Source organism: Solanum dulcamara, chromosome 4, assembly GCF_947179165.1.
Source record: "Solanum dulcamara chromosome 4, daSolDulc1.2, whole genome shotgun sequence".
Taxonomy (NCBI): Eukaryota; Viridiplantae; Streptophyta; class Magnoliopsida; order Solanales; family Solanaceae; genus Solanum; species Solanum dulcamara.
This window is the reverse complement of record NC_077240.1, coordinates 38,579,466-38,598,537: the sequence shown is the minus strand read 5'-3', so window position 1 is coordinate 38,598,537 and position 19,072 is coordinate 38,579,466. Positions and strand designations below refer to the sequence as shown.

The following is a 19,072-nucleotide window of genomic DNA, read 5'->3' as shown; positions in this document are numbered from 1 at the left end:
ATTACTCCCCCAGTCTTCAGGTGACGGTTCACTTGACTGTTTCATCGAGTCTTAAATAATGACTTAGTTGCATATGGTTTCTCACTACTCTACTCGTACATACTATAACCCATCCTTCCTCGAGTCCCACGATGGGCCGGGATATGTTATCGTGCACAGTGTTACTACTTCTTTCACCGCGTCCCAGGCCGGATGTGTATAGTTCCACGCACGAGGAGATGATGCCGTACGTGAGGTGTGATATATGTTATATGTTATGACGATGCGATTATTCACCGAGTCCCGGGCCGACTGTAATATGATTGTATATGTGGTGAAATAAGGAAGGAACACCGAGTCCCTCCTTAGAGGGCCGGGTACATATGTATATTATGATGGTACGCTATAGACGTACACCACTCCATTCACCGAGTCCCTCACCAAAGGGCCGAATACTTTATGTAGGCATGCATATGAGATTAAAGCAATACATTGTGACCCTGAGCCCCGTAGTGAACCGGGTGTGATACGATGATATATATGATAAGATGATACCGTATACGATGGTATGATACCATATACGATGATATGATGAAATGAAATGCATTATGATACGATGATAAGTGATTATAACACCGAGTTCACTAGAGGGCCGGGCACAGCATATGATGATGTGTATGATTTACGTGTCCTAAGGTGCAGGTACAGTAATTCATTTAGTTATTATACTTGTCCCCTGCATCCCTATTTCAGTTATGATCTCAGTTACGATGTGTTATGCTTTACATACTCAGTACATATATCGTACTGACCCCCTTTCTTCGGGGGGCTGCGTTTCATGCTCGCAGGTACAGATGTTTATTCTGGAGATCCATCAGCGTAGGAGTTCCTCTCAGCTGTGTCGGAAGTGCTTCACTGTTTTGGAGCCTAAATTTTGATGCTGATCACTTAATGTATATATTTGTACATTCAGGGGTACGGCGGGGGCCTTGTTCCGCCATATGTTGTTGTTACTATTCTTAGAGGTCTGTAGACATATGTATATGTGGGTTGTTTGTGAGTTAGTTTTGATGTTGCCTATTCGATATGTTGTGAATGTTTTTGTTATAGCAGCCTTGTCGGCTCACATGCCCTTTCATGATATGATACAAATGAAAGAGGCTACATGTACATAAAAAAGTTTTAAACTATTGGGGTTTTGTATATAGTATCACATCACACATGGTTCAACTTAAGTGTAGTTGATAAATACGCATAAGAGGGTCCAGGTCGGACCCCAGTTGCGGCCTACGGGGTTGGGTCGTGACAATAATATTTCATGGGCCACTATTGCATATTTGCATTGGGCCTCGGTCCATTTACCTAAATGGAATCTTATAAGATATTCATGCTTATCGTTGGGATTTACTTGTTTAAGTATCCCTCCATAACCAATATTAGAAGCATCCATTTCAATAATTTTTGGCCAAGCTGGGTTAGCCAGTGTTAAACAAGGTAAGGATTTTACCTGCTGTTTAACTGATTTAACAAGTTCTGTTAGACTATCAATCCAAGGGAGTTTATGATTCTTTTTTAATCTTTCATATAAAGGTGATAAATTTCTAGATAGATTTTTGTAAAAGGGAGAGATATAATTTAAACTTCCCAAAAATCTTTGAAGCATAGTTCTATCCGTGATTATATCGGGAAATTTTGAAGCAAAATCAATTGAGTGATTTTACCTTGACAAATATTATGTCCAAGAAATCTAATTTCTGTTTGAAATAGACTCATTTTAGGTTTAGATATAACCAAACCATTTTGTATCATAATTTTTTAAAAGATATCAAGATGTTTTATATGAGTCTCAAATGTTTTTGAGTAGATTAAATATCATCAATATAAACAATGATAAAATCCAGATAAGGATTAAAAATATCATTCATTATTTTCTGGAATTTAGATGGGGCATTTTTAAAACCAAAATGCATTACGTTCCATTCATATTGCCCAAAAGAAACATTAAAAGCAGTTCTATAAGTGTGCTCTTTAAAAATCTAAATTTGCCAATATCCTGACTTTAAGTCAAATTTTGAGAAAATGTTGGCATCATATAATCTGGATAATAAATCTCTTTTATTTGGAATAGGATATCTAATCCATTTTAAATACGATCTCTTGCGCTTTGACTTCTGATTTCTGTTATTTCTGTTATTATTTATTACTTTCTATGCTTTGATTACTCAATTTTACCTGTGACGCTTTCATTATTTATTTAATCGTTATTTGTTATTAGTATTTATTTATTTGTATTTATTTGTTATCTATTCATTATTTGTTTGTTGTTTTTCTCATAAAGCTTTTAATTTTCTATTCTTATCTAATATTTTTATGCATTTATGCTTTTACTGAGCCGAGGGTCTCCAGGAAACAGCCGTCCTACCTTGGTAGGAGTAAGGTCTGCGTACATTCTACCCTCCCCAGACCCCATGTTGTGGGATTTCACTGGGTTGTTGTTGTTGTTGTTGTTGTAATTTATTACTAACCTAGGCATACCACGTTCTTTTTCTGCAGCATTATTAACATAGAAGGCAGTATAAGACCATGATGATTTAGAGGGTTTAATTAATCCTTTTTGTAAAAGACTGTCAATTTCTTTTTTATAAAATTCTATTAACTCACTATTCATCTGACAGGGACGAGATTTAGTGGGAATATTATCTTCACTGAAATTATCTTCATATGGAAGAGTGACAATATGCCTTTTTCTATTCTAGAAAGCACTAGGATGATCAACACAAACATCAATTGCTAATTGTTTAGAGATTAATCTAATCTTTTCTTGTACCTTAGTAGGTTTCAATGTATCTAGAATATTTAAACTGTAAATTTCTAGTTGTAAAGAATTAACATGCTTTTGTTTCATTTCAATTAAAGAATTAATGTTTCGAGTTACTGGTTCAGTTATAAAGGTAAAGGAAATATCCTTATTATTATAACTAGCAGTGAATCCTTCAGAATTTATTTTAGAAAAAGGATATATAGTATTAATAAAAGGAGTTCGAAGAATAATTGGAGGGTGAATTTGATCCTTTACTAATAAGAAAAAATGAGGAATACAGACTTTATTCTGACAAATATATGTATTAAACAGTTTATACTTTATATTTAAAGCATGACCAGATGCAGATTTAACTGCATGTATTATTTTTTCAAAATATCTAGAAGGGATTAAGCCTTGTTGAATGCAACTAACCTCTGCTCCACTGTCAATCATAGCTGTGTTAGTAATAGTAAACTCATTGTTAATGTTACACCCCACGCTTTTAAAACTCAGAACGTCTCATAAGTTCCTTGGACATTATCATATGAACCGGATATGCTACGACACTATCGAATGACTCCAACGAAGGGAGGATGTAATACCCCATAGTAGAGAAGGTAGGAGATGAAACCATAAGAGTCCGGAAGGAATTGGAGGCCAAGTAATGGGTCGTAGGACTCGAGTTACCTACGTAAGCTACTAACTTGGAAGTCTTACATACTTAAGCTATTGGAGTACGTACCAAGCTTGCGTAGTAGGGATTACATAGGCTCTTAAAATAAGACGAGATTACGAACCCACGAGGGAGAAAACAAAATGACACCTGGCAGCCAATAGAGGAGTGCCACGTAGCATCACCTCAAGGTCACCTGCTTGGGGTCAAGTAGGTGACCCACCTTCTTGGGTGAGGTGGTCCCCACTGCCACGTGGCAGCCCCTAGTTTGCAGCATGATACGGTGGCCAATCACGGCTCGACATGTGTCACCCTAAGGGGTTGACACGTGTCACCTCCAAGGAATCCCATATATACATGTTAAAATGACTCTTAGTCATTCACTTATCCAAAATTTCAGCCAAAAACGTGAACAAAAGGAGAAAAAAAACAACCTAAGGCTAAGAGAGAGTGTTATGGCGGCAACAAGGAAAACAAAGGTAAGCTTCCACTTTTGCTCCATAAATTAAGTATATACAGTGTTCCTTAAATATGTGGAGGTGTATATATGTATCTTAGGATGCCTACGGAACCATGGTTTCAATTTTACACTTGGAACAAACAAGAAAAAGTTGAAGGAAAACTTAGAAAGCCAAAAAGAGAGGGTTACGGGTTTGGTCTCCAAAAGGTGAGACTCTGAGTTTCGTTCCGTGAATTAATTATTTTAGATGTTACAAGGTTATATAATAGTGTTTTACAACCAAAAATTCCAATTTGGTGCAGCAAGGAAGTCATACAAACAGTCCTCCAAATTTCAGCACGTCTAGAGAAGTTCTGAGGCGCGTCTTGGCGAATTGTATCCAATTTCGGGTAAGGTAAGGTTTCTTCTCTAAATTTGAGATTTATGGTGTTGTTATGGAGCATGTTAAACTCCCTATAGGTGGCTGTAAGTGTGTAAATATCATTGGAACACTTGGCGTTCGGAATAAACTAAATTGTAGTCGGTATAGTCGAATTGTCGTCAAGGTAAGGCGTTGTTCTTGTGAGTTGCTGCTGCAGGGGTGTGGTGTCTTGTTTCAGGGCCTAAATATGTTATAATGTGGGTTATTTTGCTTCTATTTGAATCCACACGACCCCTCATTGCGTATAATGAAAGGCGTTACAAAATAAAGGCTAGACGCCCTATTGTGCTACCGTATCTTTGAATAAGTCATTTGGAGTTTATGTTGTATATTGTTGGTACAAATTGATGCAGGTTGTTGTTTTTGGTTGGCTGTAGGTCTTAGGGACCTAATTGTAAATTTGGATAGGGCACATTATAGGGGAGATGCTGCCCAATTTTTGTCGATGCCTTAGCGAATAACAGAACTAGTCGGGGAAACGACTAAGGAAATAGATTCCATTAATACTAAGATGTAACCTAGGGTGTTGGAAAGTAAAAGGGGTTGATATTCATACTACTTTCATGTTGAATAGGTTCAAAGGACGGCGAGGCAAGCAGGATAAGGAATAATTCAGACAAGGTATGTAAAGCTTTCTCTTGGCATATTTTGGTATAAGCTCGTACAACTATCTTTCTTTCCTTTTGGCAAGTTTTAGCCTTAAGTGAATTGTGTGTGGAATGTGGGGATAATTCCATTCCCAAAACTCCAAGTACGCCTCATAACCCCTATCCACTGCTTAGTTTTGGAATTTCTGTAAGGATTGAGTATTGCCTAGTAAGGCTTCTACGTGTTAAACAGTAGTGTGTGAAAAGCTATCTCTCATTTTCCTTGACACGTATTTGATACAAAAATGAGATTATGATGCCATAATGATTCACCGAGCCCCATGATGGGCTAGGTACGAAATATGTGTATGCAGATCCCCTGAAGGAAAGTACAGACTACATAAAGCTTATTCTCTTTCTTCTTTTGGGCATGCCTTTGTCTTAGTTGTAAGTTGAATATGATCTGAGCTCTAGGGTAACTCTATTCTCAAACATCTCTTAATTACTTCTGCATATTGAACTCCTACAGTAGTCAAACTATTTCCCTGGAAACTGGTATATGTTAAAAAGGTACCAAAGGTACAGGCTCCAAGTCTTAAAGACTATACGAGATTAAGTGTTTTGATTCCATAAATGATTTGGCCCTACATTAATACATGTCTAGGGTCCCCGAGATTACTTTTGAGACAGCCCATAATGGCATTTAGAGGACACTCGAGATGACTACACCGTTACTCGGGTCCTCAAACAAAAACTTAACTTTCTTATTCTGTCGAGTCTCTGATAATGATTTAAATTGCATATAGTTACTCACTACTCTACTCGTGTATATTGTAACACTTCTTTCCCTGAGTCCCGGGACAGGATATGTTCTCGTGCATAGTTCACTACATTATTCCCTAAGTCCCTCAATAGAGGGCCAGGATACGTGTATAGATATATGATGATATGTTGTAATAATGTGGTGATGGCACTGGGGCCATGATGGTTTTACAGAGATGATTCACCAGACCCCCGAAAGGGCCGACTATATGATATGACTCGAACATGCATGTTTTTGTAATTCACAAAGTACAGGTACAGGTTTCTGAATTGATATCGTATCCCCTGTTTCTCTATCTCAGATATGCTTCCAGTTGTATTATATTATGGTTTACATACTTAGTACATATATCGTACTGACCCCCTTTCTCGGGGGGCTGCGTTCATGCCCGCAGGTACAGATACAGATTTTGGGAGTCCGTCAACTTAGGATTCCATGCAGCTCAGTTGGAAGAGGTTCCATTGTATCGGGGCCTAGTTTTGATACTGTCCACGGATGTATAAAAATTATTTCATCCACTTAGGGGTACGGCGGGAGCCTTGTCCCGCCATATGTTGTCATTTATATGTTTAGAGGTCTGCAGACATGTATATGTGGGTTGTGTATGTCAGTTTGATTCAGCTGGGTCTACATGATATATGATATATGTTATTATGTTATGGCAGCCTTGTCAGCTTGCGTGCCTTATCGTGTTATGGTACAAACGAAAAGGGCTACAGGTTTATGAAAATGTTATCGCTCAATCGGGGCTTTGTTACATGATACTGTTTATTTACAGTTTAATGTGACCACAACTGATAGATATGTATACGGGGGGTCCATATCGGACCCCAGTCGCGGCCTACGGGGTTGGATCATGACAGTTAATTAAAATGGTACATTTAATATACCATCTATGCGCAGTTACAATCTCTAACATTCCTAAGAATGAATTATCTTTAGGAGTTTCTATAATTTTTTTGATTTTTTCATTTTCATCTATAATACCTTTTCCTTTATTAGTAGGAGATGGTGATTCTTGTTGCTCAAGGTTTTCTAATTGAGAAATCCGATGATTATGAATAATTTGACTTTGTTTGACAGATTTAATCTCTTGTTTAAGTTTTTCAACTTCATATTTTAAATCATCTAATAAAGTATCTCTTATAGTAGTATTAGTCTTTGTATCAAGACGAGCCAAAACTTCTATTAAAGAGTATGGTTTTGAATCAATATCATTTTTTGTTTTAGTTTTATTAGACTGGGAGCTGGTTGCCGAAGCCATATTAATGATTTTTCTCCTAGTTTCTTCATCAAAAATTTCTTTCAGAAGTTCAACTACATTATCAAAAGTGATAGTATACATATTCAAATCTTGAAATTGAGACTGTAGTTTATAAAACTCATCAGTTTTGCAGGAACAATTATTACCTGTGCAATTAATACCACATCTAGGAGAAGCTTCATTCTCATTGTCAGAAAAATCAATAAGGGCAATTTCACTTTCAGATTCTTCAATACTTGATTCGGTCTTAGAGGAATAATCAGATTCTGATCCCGAAGTGTATAATAAACCATAAACTTTATCATGAATATCTTTATCAATATTTAAGCTTTTTAGTTTTTGTAATTTACAATTTAGAGCAATATGCCCATATTGGCCACACTCATAGCATTTTACTTTGCTAAGATCTTTCTTAGAATAATTTTTTATAATCTAGTAGATTTACGGTGAGTTCTTCTTGCCTCACGTTTTTCCTTACTCTGGTGATATTTATAGGGTTTATCTTCCCTAGAACGATGATATTTTTTCAATTTTTTACCCGATTTATGAAAAGGGCCTGCAACAGCAAATTGAGTACAAAAATCTCCTAATTGAGACTTCTCTATTTTGCTTTTTATCTTTAATTGCTGAGCTAGTTTAAGATCATTGCATAGATTTAATCCTTCTTGAGTGCAAGTGCCAATTAACTGGCCATAAGTGAAGACATCATAAGGAATAGCAGAGTGAGTTCCCCGTAGAGTTTTTCGAACTCTTTCTACAAATAAGTGAGGAAGGCCATCTATGAACTTAGTCTTCCAATGAATATTATTACTTTCGGGTAAGTCCATTACACGACTTAAAAAGGTGTCTTTATACCACCTAAATTTACCTAAATGTCTACAACGAAGTCCATTTAGAAGTGTTCTAAGAGTTTCATTTTGATTGGTAAATCTACCATTAAAGTGTTCTAATATGGTTAGAACTAAAGTATAAACAGCATCTTGTCGAACATTTTTGACTGGTCTTTGAGATGTTCCTTCTTCAGAAACGACGACCTCTATTGTTACTTCTCTTTTTACTGAAGAAGTGATAGATGTACGAGCTTTATTTGTTAAAAAATTATCCCACCAGCCTCTTAATTAGCCTGTAAATCCTGCCACTATCATTTTACAAGTGGTATGGTCATTATTGTGATTTGTAGATTTACAAATGGTGGCGTACATTAGCATTCGATGTAAAAGAATGGAGACCTGTCTATTAGTTAAGCCGTCAACATTCCATTCATAAATTTGATCACCACTATAAGATATGTTGGTTTGGATCCAATCTCTTTCCTCTATGAGAACATCTTGAGGAGTAGGGCGAGGATAATAATAGGTTAGCATAAAAGGTTTAGTAGCATATCTGCTACCGGATTTGAACTTAGAATTTATTTTATTACCTTTGGATTTAAATGCCTTAAGTTCAAAAATATCATCCTCAATTGGAGGGTTGGCTATTATGCCAATAGGTTTAGCATGTAAGTTTGCTAATTTCTTTTCAAGAAGTGCTTCTAAATCGGTTAATGACTTAGATTTGAAATCCTTTACCTCTATAGAACGCTGAATATGACTAGGAGTCTGAAAAATGACCTTGTTTTCCGATGTGGAGGCTATATCAGAAGGTTGGTTTCTATTTAATATTTTTACTAGCAAGATTAATTGCTCAAGTTTAGCATCAAGAGAACTAATGTGTTCACCAATGACCTTAACATAAAGACTCAAATAATTATTTTGAGCAATCAAATTATTAATTTCTTTTATGCTAATTTTTGCGATATCATTTTCAATAAAATTTTGAAAAGCTGAAAAGGTGAGACCTGTATTATTCGGCAAGATAAAAGGATTTTTAGGCGGATAGATAGCCTTAATAATATTACCAGTGCTATCCTTAAAAGTTCGTTGTTCGAGAACTTTGACATATAATGGTAAATAGGTGGTTATAAACCATGGGACAAAATACATAATTTTATTATGCAGTGCACAAAATTCATAGAATTCGTGGGAAATATTATGTAAATCATCTTGACTATAAGTCTCAAAAAACTAAGTTTTAAACTTGTTCCATTTACTTTGATGAAATTCTTTCTGAATATGTTGACGTGCCAGGGATCCTGGACTAAAATCTATTTGATGTGTCATCATAATTCAGAGTTTATTTCTATCAATACCTTCATTAGGGTCAAAATCCATTTCTGATGCAGTTGGATCTAGATCAGATAATTTATCAGTGGCCTGTACTATATTAGTGACAGGATTAAATTTTACTTTTTCAACCTGTTTTTCACTCAAAGTATCACTTAAAGTATGCAAAGATAAAGCTCTATTACGAGCTGGACCATATACAGGAGTTTCAGAAAAAGATGGAAAAATATGCATTCAGTTTTCTGATAATAAAACTCCTATGTATAACCGACGATCATTTTCCGGCTATAGATCTTTGCCTGAAAGTGCATTTGATCCTTTACTAATAAGAAAAAATAAGAAATACAAACTTTATTCTGACAAATATATGTATTAGACAGTTTATACTTTATATTTAAAGCATGACCAGATGAAGATTTAACTGCATGTGTTGTTTTTTCAAAATATCTAGAAGGGATTAAGCCTTCTTGAATGCAATTAACATCTGTTCCGCTGTCAATCATAGTTGTGTTAGTAATAGTAAACTCATTGTTAATTAAAATGGTACATTTAATATACCATCTATGCGCAGTTACAATCTGTAACATTCCTAAGAATGAATTATCTTTAGGAGTTTCTATAATTTTTTGATTTTTTAATGGTTTAAAAGCAATTTGAATCACGCCTATATGCATAAAATTATATTTAGATCTATAAGATTCTATATCTCATTTTTTTTATAAACAAATAGTTTGCTCATCAGAATTAAGAGCTAAAGATTATTTAGTTGTTTTTATTAACTGTTTAGTAGAAAATTTATCAAACCATCCATAGTCATATATGGTTTTAGTATCAATATTTGGAATAGTCCATTTGTTTAACAAATCAAGGTTTTGAGGTATATCTACCTCTTCTAATCTAGTACTTTTAATACTAGTTTCTTCAATATCCATAGAAATTTTAAGTCATATCTATGCCAAATATTATAGATCTATAATATATGTATTATGAAAGTTCCTAGGCTCTGATACCATCGCAACCAGGATCTAAAAGACTGGCGGTAGTCCACGCGGTCATTCAGATCTTGCTTGAAACTATATCCTCAATCTTGTAGTTAGCAAGATCAAAATCAAAATAGAAGAAAATTTTATTTAGTTCATGGCTGTATGGAGCTTATACCTGAGCAAAGGGTCTGTCAGATATTCCAATACATACTATTATTAACTTGGCAACTAGCAGTTCTAACAGTGTGAAAATATGCCTCTTTTTTTTCTTTTAACTGGGACTTACACCACCACTGCTTGCTAGGCTGAGTTAACATAGTAGTGTCGGAATCGACTGTACCACCATCTCAGAACCAAGTCATGGAACTATGATAAATTCTTCTTATAAGTTGATTGAGTCTAAGTCTTTCATATTACATATCTCATATAACTTTAGATATCTGGCATAGATATGAAGATTCTTAGCCGGACATAGTCACGGCTATGGATAAAAGAAGACAATAGTTAAAGTAGAAAGTAAAGAACTTACCTTACCTCAAAGGCTATTCCAAACTGCAAATCTTTATTAATATCTTACAATAGATTATGCTTACAAGAGAGAAAGAAGAGAAAATAGTAGTAGAGAGAGAAGGGTAATAAACAAACTCTGCCTAAGAAGTGAAATGAAATGCCCTTTATATAGGAGGGCTACAGAGACACACAAAAAGAAAGGTAGTTTCTCCAATATCCATAGAAAATTTAAGTCATAGCTATGCCAAATATTATAGATCTATAATATAAGCTATTTATGGATCCATGGTATAGAAAACACAATAAAGAAATACATCTGATCGACTTTATCGAGATTGCTTACATGATCAGCTAAGTATAATTCTGTTAAAAATGGAGAAATTTTTGTCCATTCTTTATAGAAGTTAAGATAGATATGCGGTAAAATCTTTACCGTGGGACCGTAGAATGTCCACCATCTTATGAACCAGTTTGGAATTGGTCCTTCAAAAATCTTCGAACAAACCTTTATGAACCAGGTATGTTTATGTTTATCATTGTTGTAATAGAAAACTTTGTGAAAAGCTTGGATATAATCCCAATAAGTAAGATTGATGTTCATGTTATTAACACAAATCTGTCGTTCGTTCATTGTAGAGAATCCCCACTCTTCAACAAATATAATCTGTCTGATTTTTAAAGAGCACACTTATAGATCTGCTTTTAATATTCCTTTTGGGCAATATGAATGGAACGTAATGCCTTTTGGTTTAAAAAATGCCTCATCTGAATTCTAGAAAATAATGAATGATATTTTTAATCCTTATCTGGATTTTATCATTATTTATATTGATGATATTTTAGTCTACTCAAAAACGTTTGAGACAACAACAATAATAATAATAATAATAATAATAATAATAATAATAATGTGCTATATAAAGAACAAAACATTATTGCTTTAATTTATATTTTTGCTCCTTTTTAATTTTTTTCTTTTATAATTGTGTCACTACTTTTGTGGAAAAAATAAATATTTATGTCGTGTTATTATTTTTATTTATTCTTTTATCTATTAAGATGGAATGCATGATATAATATCGATACATGATTATATACATTTATACAATATCAATATATTGCATAAAACTTATACACATTTATACAATACCGATATATTGCATATACAATACATAATTATTTGTACATTATCTATACATGTTTATATACTATTTATACAATATTGATACATATCATATACGATTTATATAATATCGATACATTACATAACTATTTATACAATATCGATACATTATATAACTATTTATAAAAAATGGATACATTACATATACACTACATAATTGTTTCTATATTATATATACATGTTTTTACACCATTTTTACAATAATGATAGATGAAAAAAATTCCATGAAAAAAGTTTTGAAAAAACAAAAGAGGATATTTTTTATTTGAGAAAACGCAACAAAAAAAAAGCAAAATAATTTTTATTTTTTTAAAAAAATCAACACTGCAAAGCAAAAATGAAAAAGAAAAGACAAGAAAGCCGAAAAGGCCTAATTTCCATGGGCCGAATTTGAGCCCTTTAGTGTCTAATTCATGACCTTTTTTGGCTATTTTTTATATAAATAAAAAATGACTATATTTATTGTAAACTAATTAATTTATTGTATATATTTGTAATTGTCCAATTAAATCATCTAGCCAACTTTTAAGCCATCTAAATTCCCACACTTCTTTACATTAATTTAAATGTTCTACTTCTTTACAAAGCCAATTTCCTTTTTCTTTCGAGTAATAGAGAAGGAAATTGGCTGTTAGAAATCAGAATTTGGTATTGCAATTTAAATTGTAATCACTTTAGGAGAGGAAGAAAGATTGATTACATTTTTTTTTTTTTTACAAAAGTAACTTTCATTCAAAACTAAGGGATCCAACATAAGATAGTACTTTAATTAAGAGGATTTGTAAATAAAAATGTTTTAAACATGTCTCTGATTTGCAACTTTTGTCGTTGACTTAATTTTAGTAGTCAGCAAATTGTATTCCTCAAAGTTGAAAGGGTGGAGTGCGAAGCATGGAATCGGAGCGCCTCCCGTTGGGAATTTGAATTCCCTCCCTCTCACTTAAAAAAGAGACGTTAGAAGGCTTTTTAGCCTTTTGTGAACAAAACATTAATTAATTTCTTCTTTCAAATATTATAACTTTTTTCAAAAATGCAATCTTTTTTTTGTCTTCCTCATTTAATGCTTCAACTATTCTCTGTTTGAGACCAATCAAAGATTACAACACTTTCATTCCCCCCCGCCCCTCCCTACACCCCACTCATCTTTTCAGTTTTTCTATTAGCAAAGTCTATAATTTTCAGACCCACAAGATTTGTAAACTAGGGGTTAAAGAATCTTGATTTTTTTCTGGGTTTTGTAAGTTCTTCTCATATTTATCTTCTTTTTTTTTTTGTTTTAGTTTCTCACAGGTGTGGTTTGTCTTATGAATTGATATATGGAAATGCTTAATTTTTGTACTATGTTTTTGTTGGATCTTTCAGATTCTGGGGAAGGACAGGATTGGCTACCAGGAGCTTTAACATGTGATTTGTAAGTTTTCTTATGTGGGTTTGTTTTGTTTTCTTTAGTTTCTTAGTGCTGATACCAATTGGGGTTTTCTTATTCACCACCTTATAGGATTTATACAGGGAAAGATTGATTTTTTGCTTGGGAATTTATAAAGTCTAGAGCTTTAATGAGTTCTGATTTCTTCTGAGTCACTTGAGTCTTTTTTATATTTGGGTTTGTTTTGTTTATTTAAATGGTGATGCAAATTGGGTTGTTGTTCTCTTTGTAGGACTGTTACATTGATTCAGTGCTATGTTTTTGCTTGATCATTCGCGGGGTTGAATATCTTCAATTTGTTATCTTTGCAGATTGTTTAGTTTGCCTATGGTTTGACCTAGATTTAGAATTAAAAAGTAAGAGCTTTTGATTTTGATATCCAAGAAGAGAAAGGAAAGGGGAAAAATGAATTTTCTCTTTGAGAATCTTTTTTAGATATGATTCAGTTTGGAAATTTCGAGTTCACTGTTTCTTTATAAAAGCACTAGATTTTAAGTCTTCGATTGACTATACCTTTTAAGGTACATTGATTGCATTGGAGTGGTTTGGGAAATCAAGAACTGGGTTTGTGGATGCTTGTCTGATTTTGCAACGATTTAATGTGCTGATTATGCGTTTCTGTTACTAGGTCACAAAGTGAGTCCCAATTTAAAGGTCTCGGGAACAACTCTTTCAAAATTGTTGGAAGTTGGAACTAATTTGATTTTAATTAAGTGTTAATGACATTAAGGTCCTGAAGGTCTTCTGTTTCTTTGATGAAATTTTTAGTCTTGCCACCTTCTTGTTCTCGCACTGAACTAATAAGGTTTCATAGTCCCAGAGGCACTACTTTGAGCTAACAAGGTCACATTGCTACACGCTTTGCTGTATTAGAGGTGAACTTCGGAAAATGCAGACCAGTAATCAACTGAAAATAGACAACTCGAGAGAAGTGAGGATCTTGTCAGGGTCGGAAAAGTTGGCAAATAGGATTAGTTGGTCTATGTTTGGATGGAGGAATTATTGACTTAGTGTTACAGGGAGCATGGAGGAGGTTGAGATTTGGGGTAGAAGAAGAGATAGATAATTATTAATAAAGGTAACTCTGTTCAATTAAAAGACTCTTGCAAGCCATATTCAATTCTGAAGTCGTGATGTAATGCCAACTAGAGACTGCTTCTCAAATGTGTGGAGTTTCCTCACTACAGAGTAAAGACTGAACAAAGATGAAGTAACAATCAGAAAAGAACTTGTAACATGTTCTGGGTAATTATCATGTTACAGTTGCATCAAGTGGAGAAATTTGCTGGAAAGAGATATCACAGCAAGATTTGGATAATGCAAAGTAGTTTTCATGTGTATTTATTTGAATTCTTGAAAGATCCAATGACAAGGAAAAGGAGTTGAGCAAATTGGTGGACAAAATGGGAGGTTATGAAGTAAAGATAAGATCATCAAAGTAATTGTGGGGGAGCATATCTCTTCAATTTCCTTTTACTGAATTTTGCAAGTTCCGCTGATAAAATAAAGTAGCCTAAAGGAACAAATCTACAAAAGAAGATGCTACAAAAGCATCTACATTTTACTCACTCATTTATTAGTTATCCCAAGTTTTGTTTTAATCAGTATCTCTTGCTTCTAAAATTTTCTGCAGATGGGCCTGGAAACAATGCTTGCTGTTACAGCTGTTTTTTTAGTTCACAAATTTTGACGAGAGTTTGAGATCAGCAGGTGAATATGGTTATTGAGAAACAGGGCTCCAAGAATGGAGGTTATGTTGGTGGCTTCCTGCAGTTATTTGATTGGAATGCAAAGTCACGGAAGAAATTGTTCTCTAGCAAGTCTGACATACCAGGTAAATGCTGAAAATGACTGAACAATGGACAGAACCACGGATTCTTCCATGTGCATGTAGTAGTAAAACTTCAAGAAAACTATGTTGTTAAGTGTTACAATTCGTATGCTTTTTGCAGAGAAATCCAAACAGAAGAAGAGATGTGATGGCAACTTGCCAATGACTCGGGTTCATTTGGTCTGTATTCAATAGTTGATTAAGCTTTCTCATCTTTTCTTTTCCCACCTACTTGGAGATAACATTTTCCTGTTGTACTTTTTCAACTGAAACTATTTTAATTGCAGAACAATGAGGATGACACTACAGCTGGGTCCAGTGTCAAAGGAAGCAGTGATTATAGCTGTGCCTCGTCGGTGACTGATGAGGAATATTATGGAATCAAACCTGCTGGTGTCATTGCAAGACTTATGGGATTGGATTGCATGCCATCCTCTAATTTTTCAGAGCCTTATTCTACTCCATTTTTCGATTCCCAGTCTCTAAGAAGCGCTCCTTCCCTTTCGAGAAACCTCGAATACCAGCAAAATTTTCAACCTTTATATTCCAGCAAGCTCCATGAGAAGATGGAGGATATAGGCAGGAGCTCATTGGAGCCAAGGCAACAGAAGATAATCAGTAGGCCCATCGAGAAGTTTCAAACGGAGATTTTGCCTCCTAAGTCGGCTAAATCAATCCCAATCACTCATTATAATAAGCTTACATCCCCAATCAAAAGGGCCAATGCTATGCCACCTCAGAATGCAGCTCACATAATGGAAGCAGCTGCCAGAATACTTGAGGCAGGGCCTCAAGCTACTTCGAAAGTAAAACTGCCCCTAATTGGATCTTCTTTAGTACCCTTGAAGATAAAAGATTTAAAAGAAAGGGTTGAAGCTTCTCAAAAGGTAACCAATATTGCTGAAGCTTCTCGGAGGCCAGTTGAGTCTAATGCTTCTAAATATCTTAAAGGGAAACCTATGAATAAGAGCTGGAATGGATCGGCAGACGTAACCAGGCAGAAGGATTTCTCAGATTCTGATGAATCTTTTGTTGGAGGAAAAACTAAAGGAAAATCTGTTTCACTAGCCCTGCAAGCAAAAGCCAATGTCCAGAAAAGAGAAGGCCTAAATACAGGCAGTAGCAGAAGTGTACTTGTCCAGAAAGAACCACCAAGTAAAGTCATCTCAAACCAGTTGTTTACAAGCCAACCTAGTACAGAAAAGAACACACATAAGAAACCATCTGTACATAATAGTTCAAGTGTTCTGCAGCAGAATAATCAAAAACAAAATAGCATAGCTGATAGGGGGAAGTCACCTTCTAAGCAATTTCTTTCCAATTCACAAGGAAAACGAACACTCAGTGGTAATTCTTCCTTTATGCGACAGAGAAGTTCAGGTAAAATGGCTGAAAACTCTAAAGTCAGCTCCAGAAGGTTGAGCAGAGAGGCAGATGATAAAAAGGAAGAAACATATTCTTGTACTAAAAGTGTGTCACGTAAGAAACGGCCTAGTGACGGTGATATCCAATATGAGAAAAATCAAGCTACTGGTAGTATGTCTACTCATAAGAGTGGAAAGCTGATTCAGTCTGGCACATTCATGGATAGGGAAATAAGCTGGGGTGAGAATAATAAAGGGAAAGGGACAGACATTATTTCCTTCACTTTCAATGCTCCCCTAACACGATCGACACCTATGTCAGAGCTCCCAAGAGAAGTATTAGGGAAAAGTCATGAGTTTAGCACAGATTTTCGAAGTGAAAAGATGCAGCTCACCTCAGATTGTATGAATAATCTTAAGGCTCCTTTGGGGCATAACTTGAGTGGAGGGGACGCTTTGAGCACTCTTTTGGATCAAAAGTTAAGAGAATTATCTTATGTAGTTGAGTCTTCACGCCAGAAAACATCCAGTAGTTCCTCATCGATTTTCCAGGATCTGTCACCATCTCTGAATGGCTTATCGAAGACCACCATGTTGCATGGTAACAGGAACAATGACGACATGGAAGTGGATGATTTAGTCAGCCATTGCAACCCTGGCTTTTCTTCTACTGGTCCTCTTGGAACCACTGGGCAGCACAAGCATCAGGTGTGTATCATAGGTTTTGCAGAATTCTGTTTTTGCACTTGAATCTTTATTGTATTAAGTTTGCCTCTCTGTTTGTAGGTTGTCGATACCTCTATATATACATCAATTGATATTCTTCTACAGTATAATGCTCTAGTATATTTCTAACTAGTGGTGGAAAGTGTCATATGATTATTTAATTGGACCATTCAGATGACTCTATGTTAACTTGCACTTCTTGTTTAGCTCTTTTGTGCTTTTTAATGATTTGATGTTCTATGGTCGTTGGCATTTTTGACTAAAATGTTTCCTCCTGCTGCTTTTGATTGAGTTGGATTTGACGTAGTATGGAGTTGGACATCTTTGACTAAAAATTTCAGCACATTGCAGAAAACAATTCTCTCCTACTACTTTCCTGATTTAATGTACTTTTAGTAATTGTATTTGCTCTATTTGGTTAAGAACTCGTCTTTAGTTATAGAAAGCTTGCTCTTTACTGAGTAGATGGAAAACCTTTCAATTTCATCATTTAATCTGTATCATGTCAGGGGATTGAAGAGGAACCGAGCGAGTACGGCAGCAGTGAATTTGAATGCAGGAAGGTGTTTGGCTGTCGGTTCTCGAGCCCTATTTCTGTTCTTGAGCAATCTTTTCTTACTGAAAGTTGCAATTCTTCAGATACTGCAGAAAGTAACAATACAGGAGGTAAGATCAGAAGACCTAGTGCCTTTATTTTTATGCATGAAAAAATTCACTGGTACTTTGTGTCAAGAACATAGGTTGAGACTTGTAGATATATCTGAACATTATCTAATGAAATTTCAGCTAGTAAACAAAGTTCATCAGTACAGGCTAAAGAAGTGTTTGGTATAGGTTCGTGGAATAAGTTCCATTCTATGGAACCTGAGGTAGATTTTTTAGACTCTGCCTCTTCAAATTCTGGTATAGAGGAAGGCGGGGAGCATCTAAAAAATGTTCGCCCTGGGAAATCACCAAATTGGGAGCTGGAATATGTGAAGGACATACTATGCAATATTGAGTCGATGTTCATGGATTTCGCAATGGGAAGGTGTCAGAAGATCATCAATCCACACCTTTTTGATCAGCTGGAAAGGATAAATAGTCATAGACATGATGAGCTAAAACAAAGACGAAAGGTTGTATTTGATTGTGTGGGTGAATGCTTGGACTTAAGATGTAGACAGTATGTGGAGGGTGGATATGATACATGGTCAAAAGGTCTATTGGTGGTTAAAAACAAGGAGAGGCTAGCAGAAGAAGTATATAGGGAAATTTCAGGGTGGAGTAGCATGGGAAACTGCATGGTTGATGAACTCGTAGACAAGGACATGAGCAGCTACTTTGGAAGATGGCTGGACTTTGATGTTGAAGCATTTGAACTGGGAATACAGATCAAGAAACGATTACTAAATTCATTGATTGATGAAGTAGTTGCTGACATCTTGCTACTCTAAAAGATTTATCTTCATCCCCCTCTCAATATCAATTCTTGTATGTTTTTTTTCATACAGCTCTTATGATTAGAAAAATGAAACTGACACCTGCTTTTGGATGTTCACGTGTTCCATTATAGATTTGTTTGTTCGAGGTGATGTTACCAAGAATATCAACATCCACATTTCATTTATCAGTTTGTTATCATTCTATCTCTTGCGAAACCTACCTACCGAACATGTAAGTTCCATTTCAAGGAGTCAGGTTTAGGAAATCTTAGGGGAAATTAAGCAAAGTGACCATTCGGTCATCTTTCTAACTCAAAATATCCCAACTATTGCGTTATTACTGGATATAGGCGTATAACCTTATTGGTATTCTCCTTTTGTTTCATAGTTCACTTTTTCGGTTCCAGGTTGGCAAATTATTGTTACATTCTTCCAAGAATCTGAAAAATTATT

General features: G+C 35.1%; 1 protein-coding gene and 1 pseudogene across 1 annotated transcript; one reads left to right on the top strand and one right to left on the bottom strand.

Annotated features, from left to right (window-relative positions):
• Positions 1–2,473: 2,473 nt before the first annotated feature.
• LOC129884203 (uncharacterized) lies at positions 2,474–9,406 on the bottom strand (annotated as a pseudogene).
• A 3,410-nt stretch (positions 9,407–12,816) lies between these two features.
• LOC129887338 (uncharacterized) lies at positions 12,817–18,800 on the top strand. Its single transcript, XM_055962400.1, has 7 exons — positions 12,817–13,085; positions 13,211–13,259; positions 14,908–15,108; positions 15,227–15,285; positions 15,393–17,177; positions 17,705–17,861; positions 17,982–18,800. The coding sequence occupies exons 3-7, from the start codon at positions 14,991–14,993 to the stop codon at positions 18,629–18,631; spliced, it is 2,769 nt and encodes a 922-aa protein (XP_055818375.1). The 5' UTR covers positions 12,817–13,085; positions 13,211–13,259; positions 14,908–14,990; the 3' UTR covers positions 18,632–18,800.
• Positions 18,801–19,072: the final 272 nt, after the last annotated feature.

Excerpts from the sequence above, each read along its gene's own strand:
- LOC129887338 (XM_055962400.1), top strand. The coding sequence starts at position 14,991 with ATGGTTATTGAGAAACAGGGCTCCAAGAATGGAGGTTATGTTGGTGGC. Across the intron at positions 15,109-15,226 it reads TAGCAAGTCTGACATACCAG|AGAAATCCAAACAGAAGAAG; the intron begins GTAAATGCTGAA and ends TGCTTTTTGCAG. Across the intron at positions 17,178-17,704 it reads CTGGGCAGCACAAGCATCAG|GGGATTGAAGAGGAACCGAG; the intron begins GTGTGTATCATA and ends GTATCATGTCAG.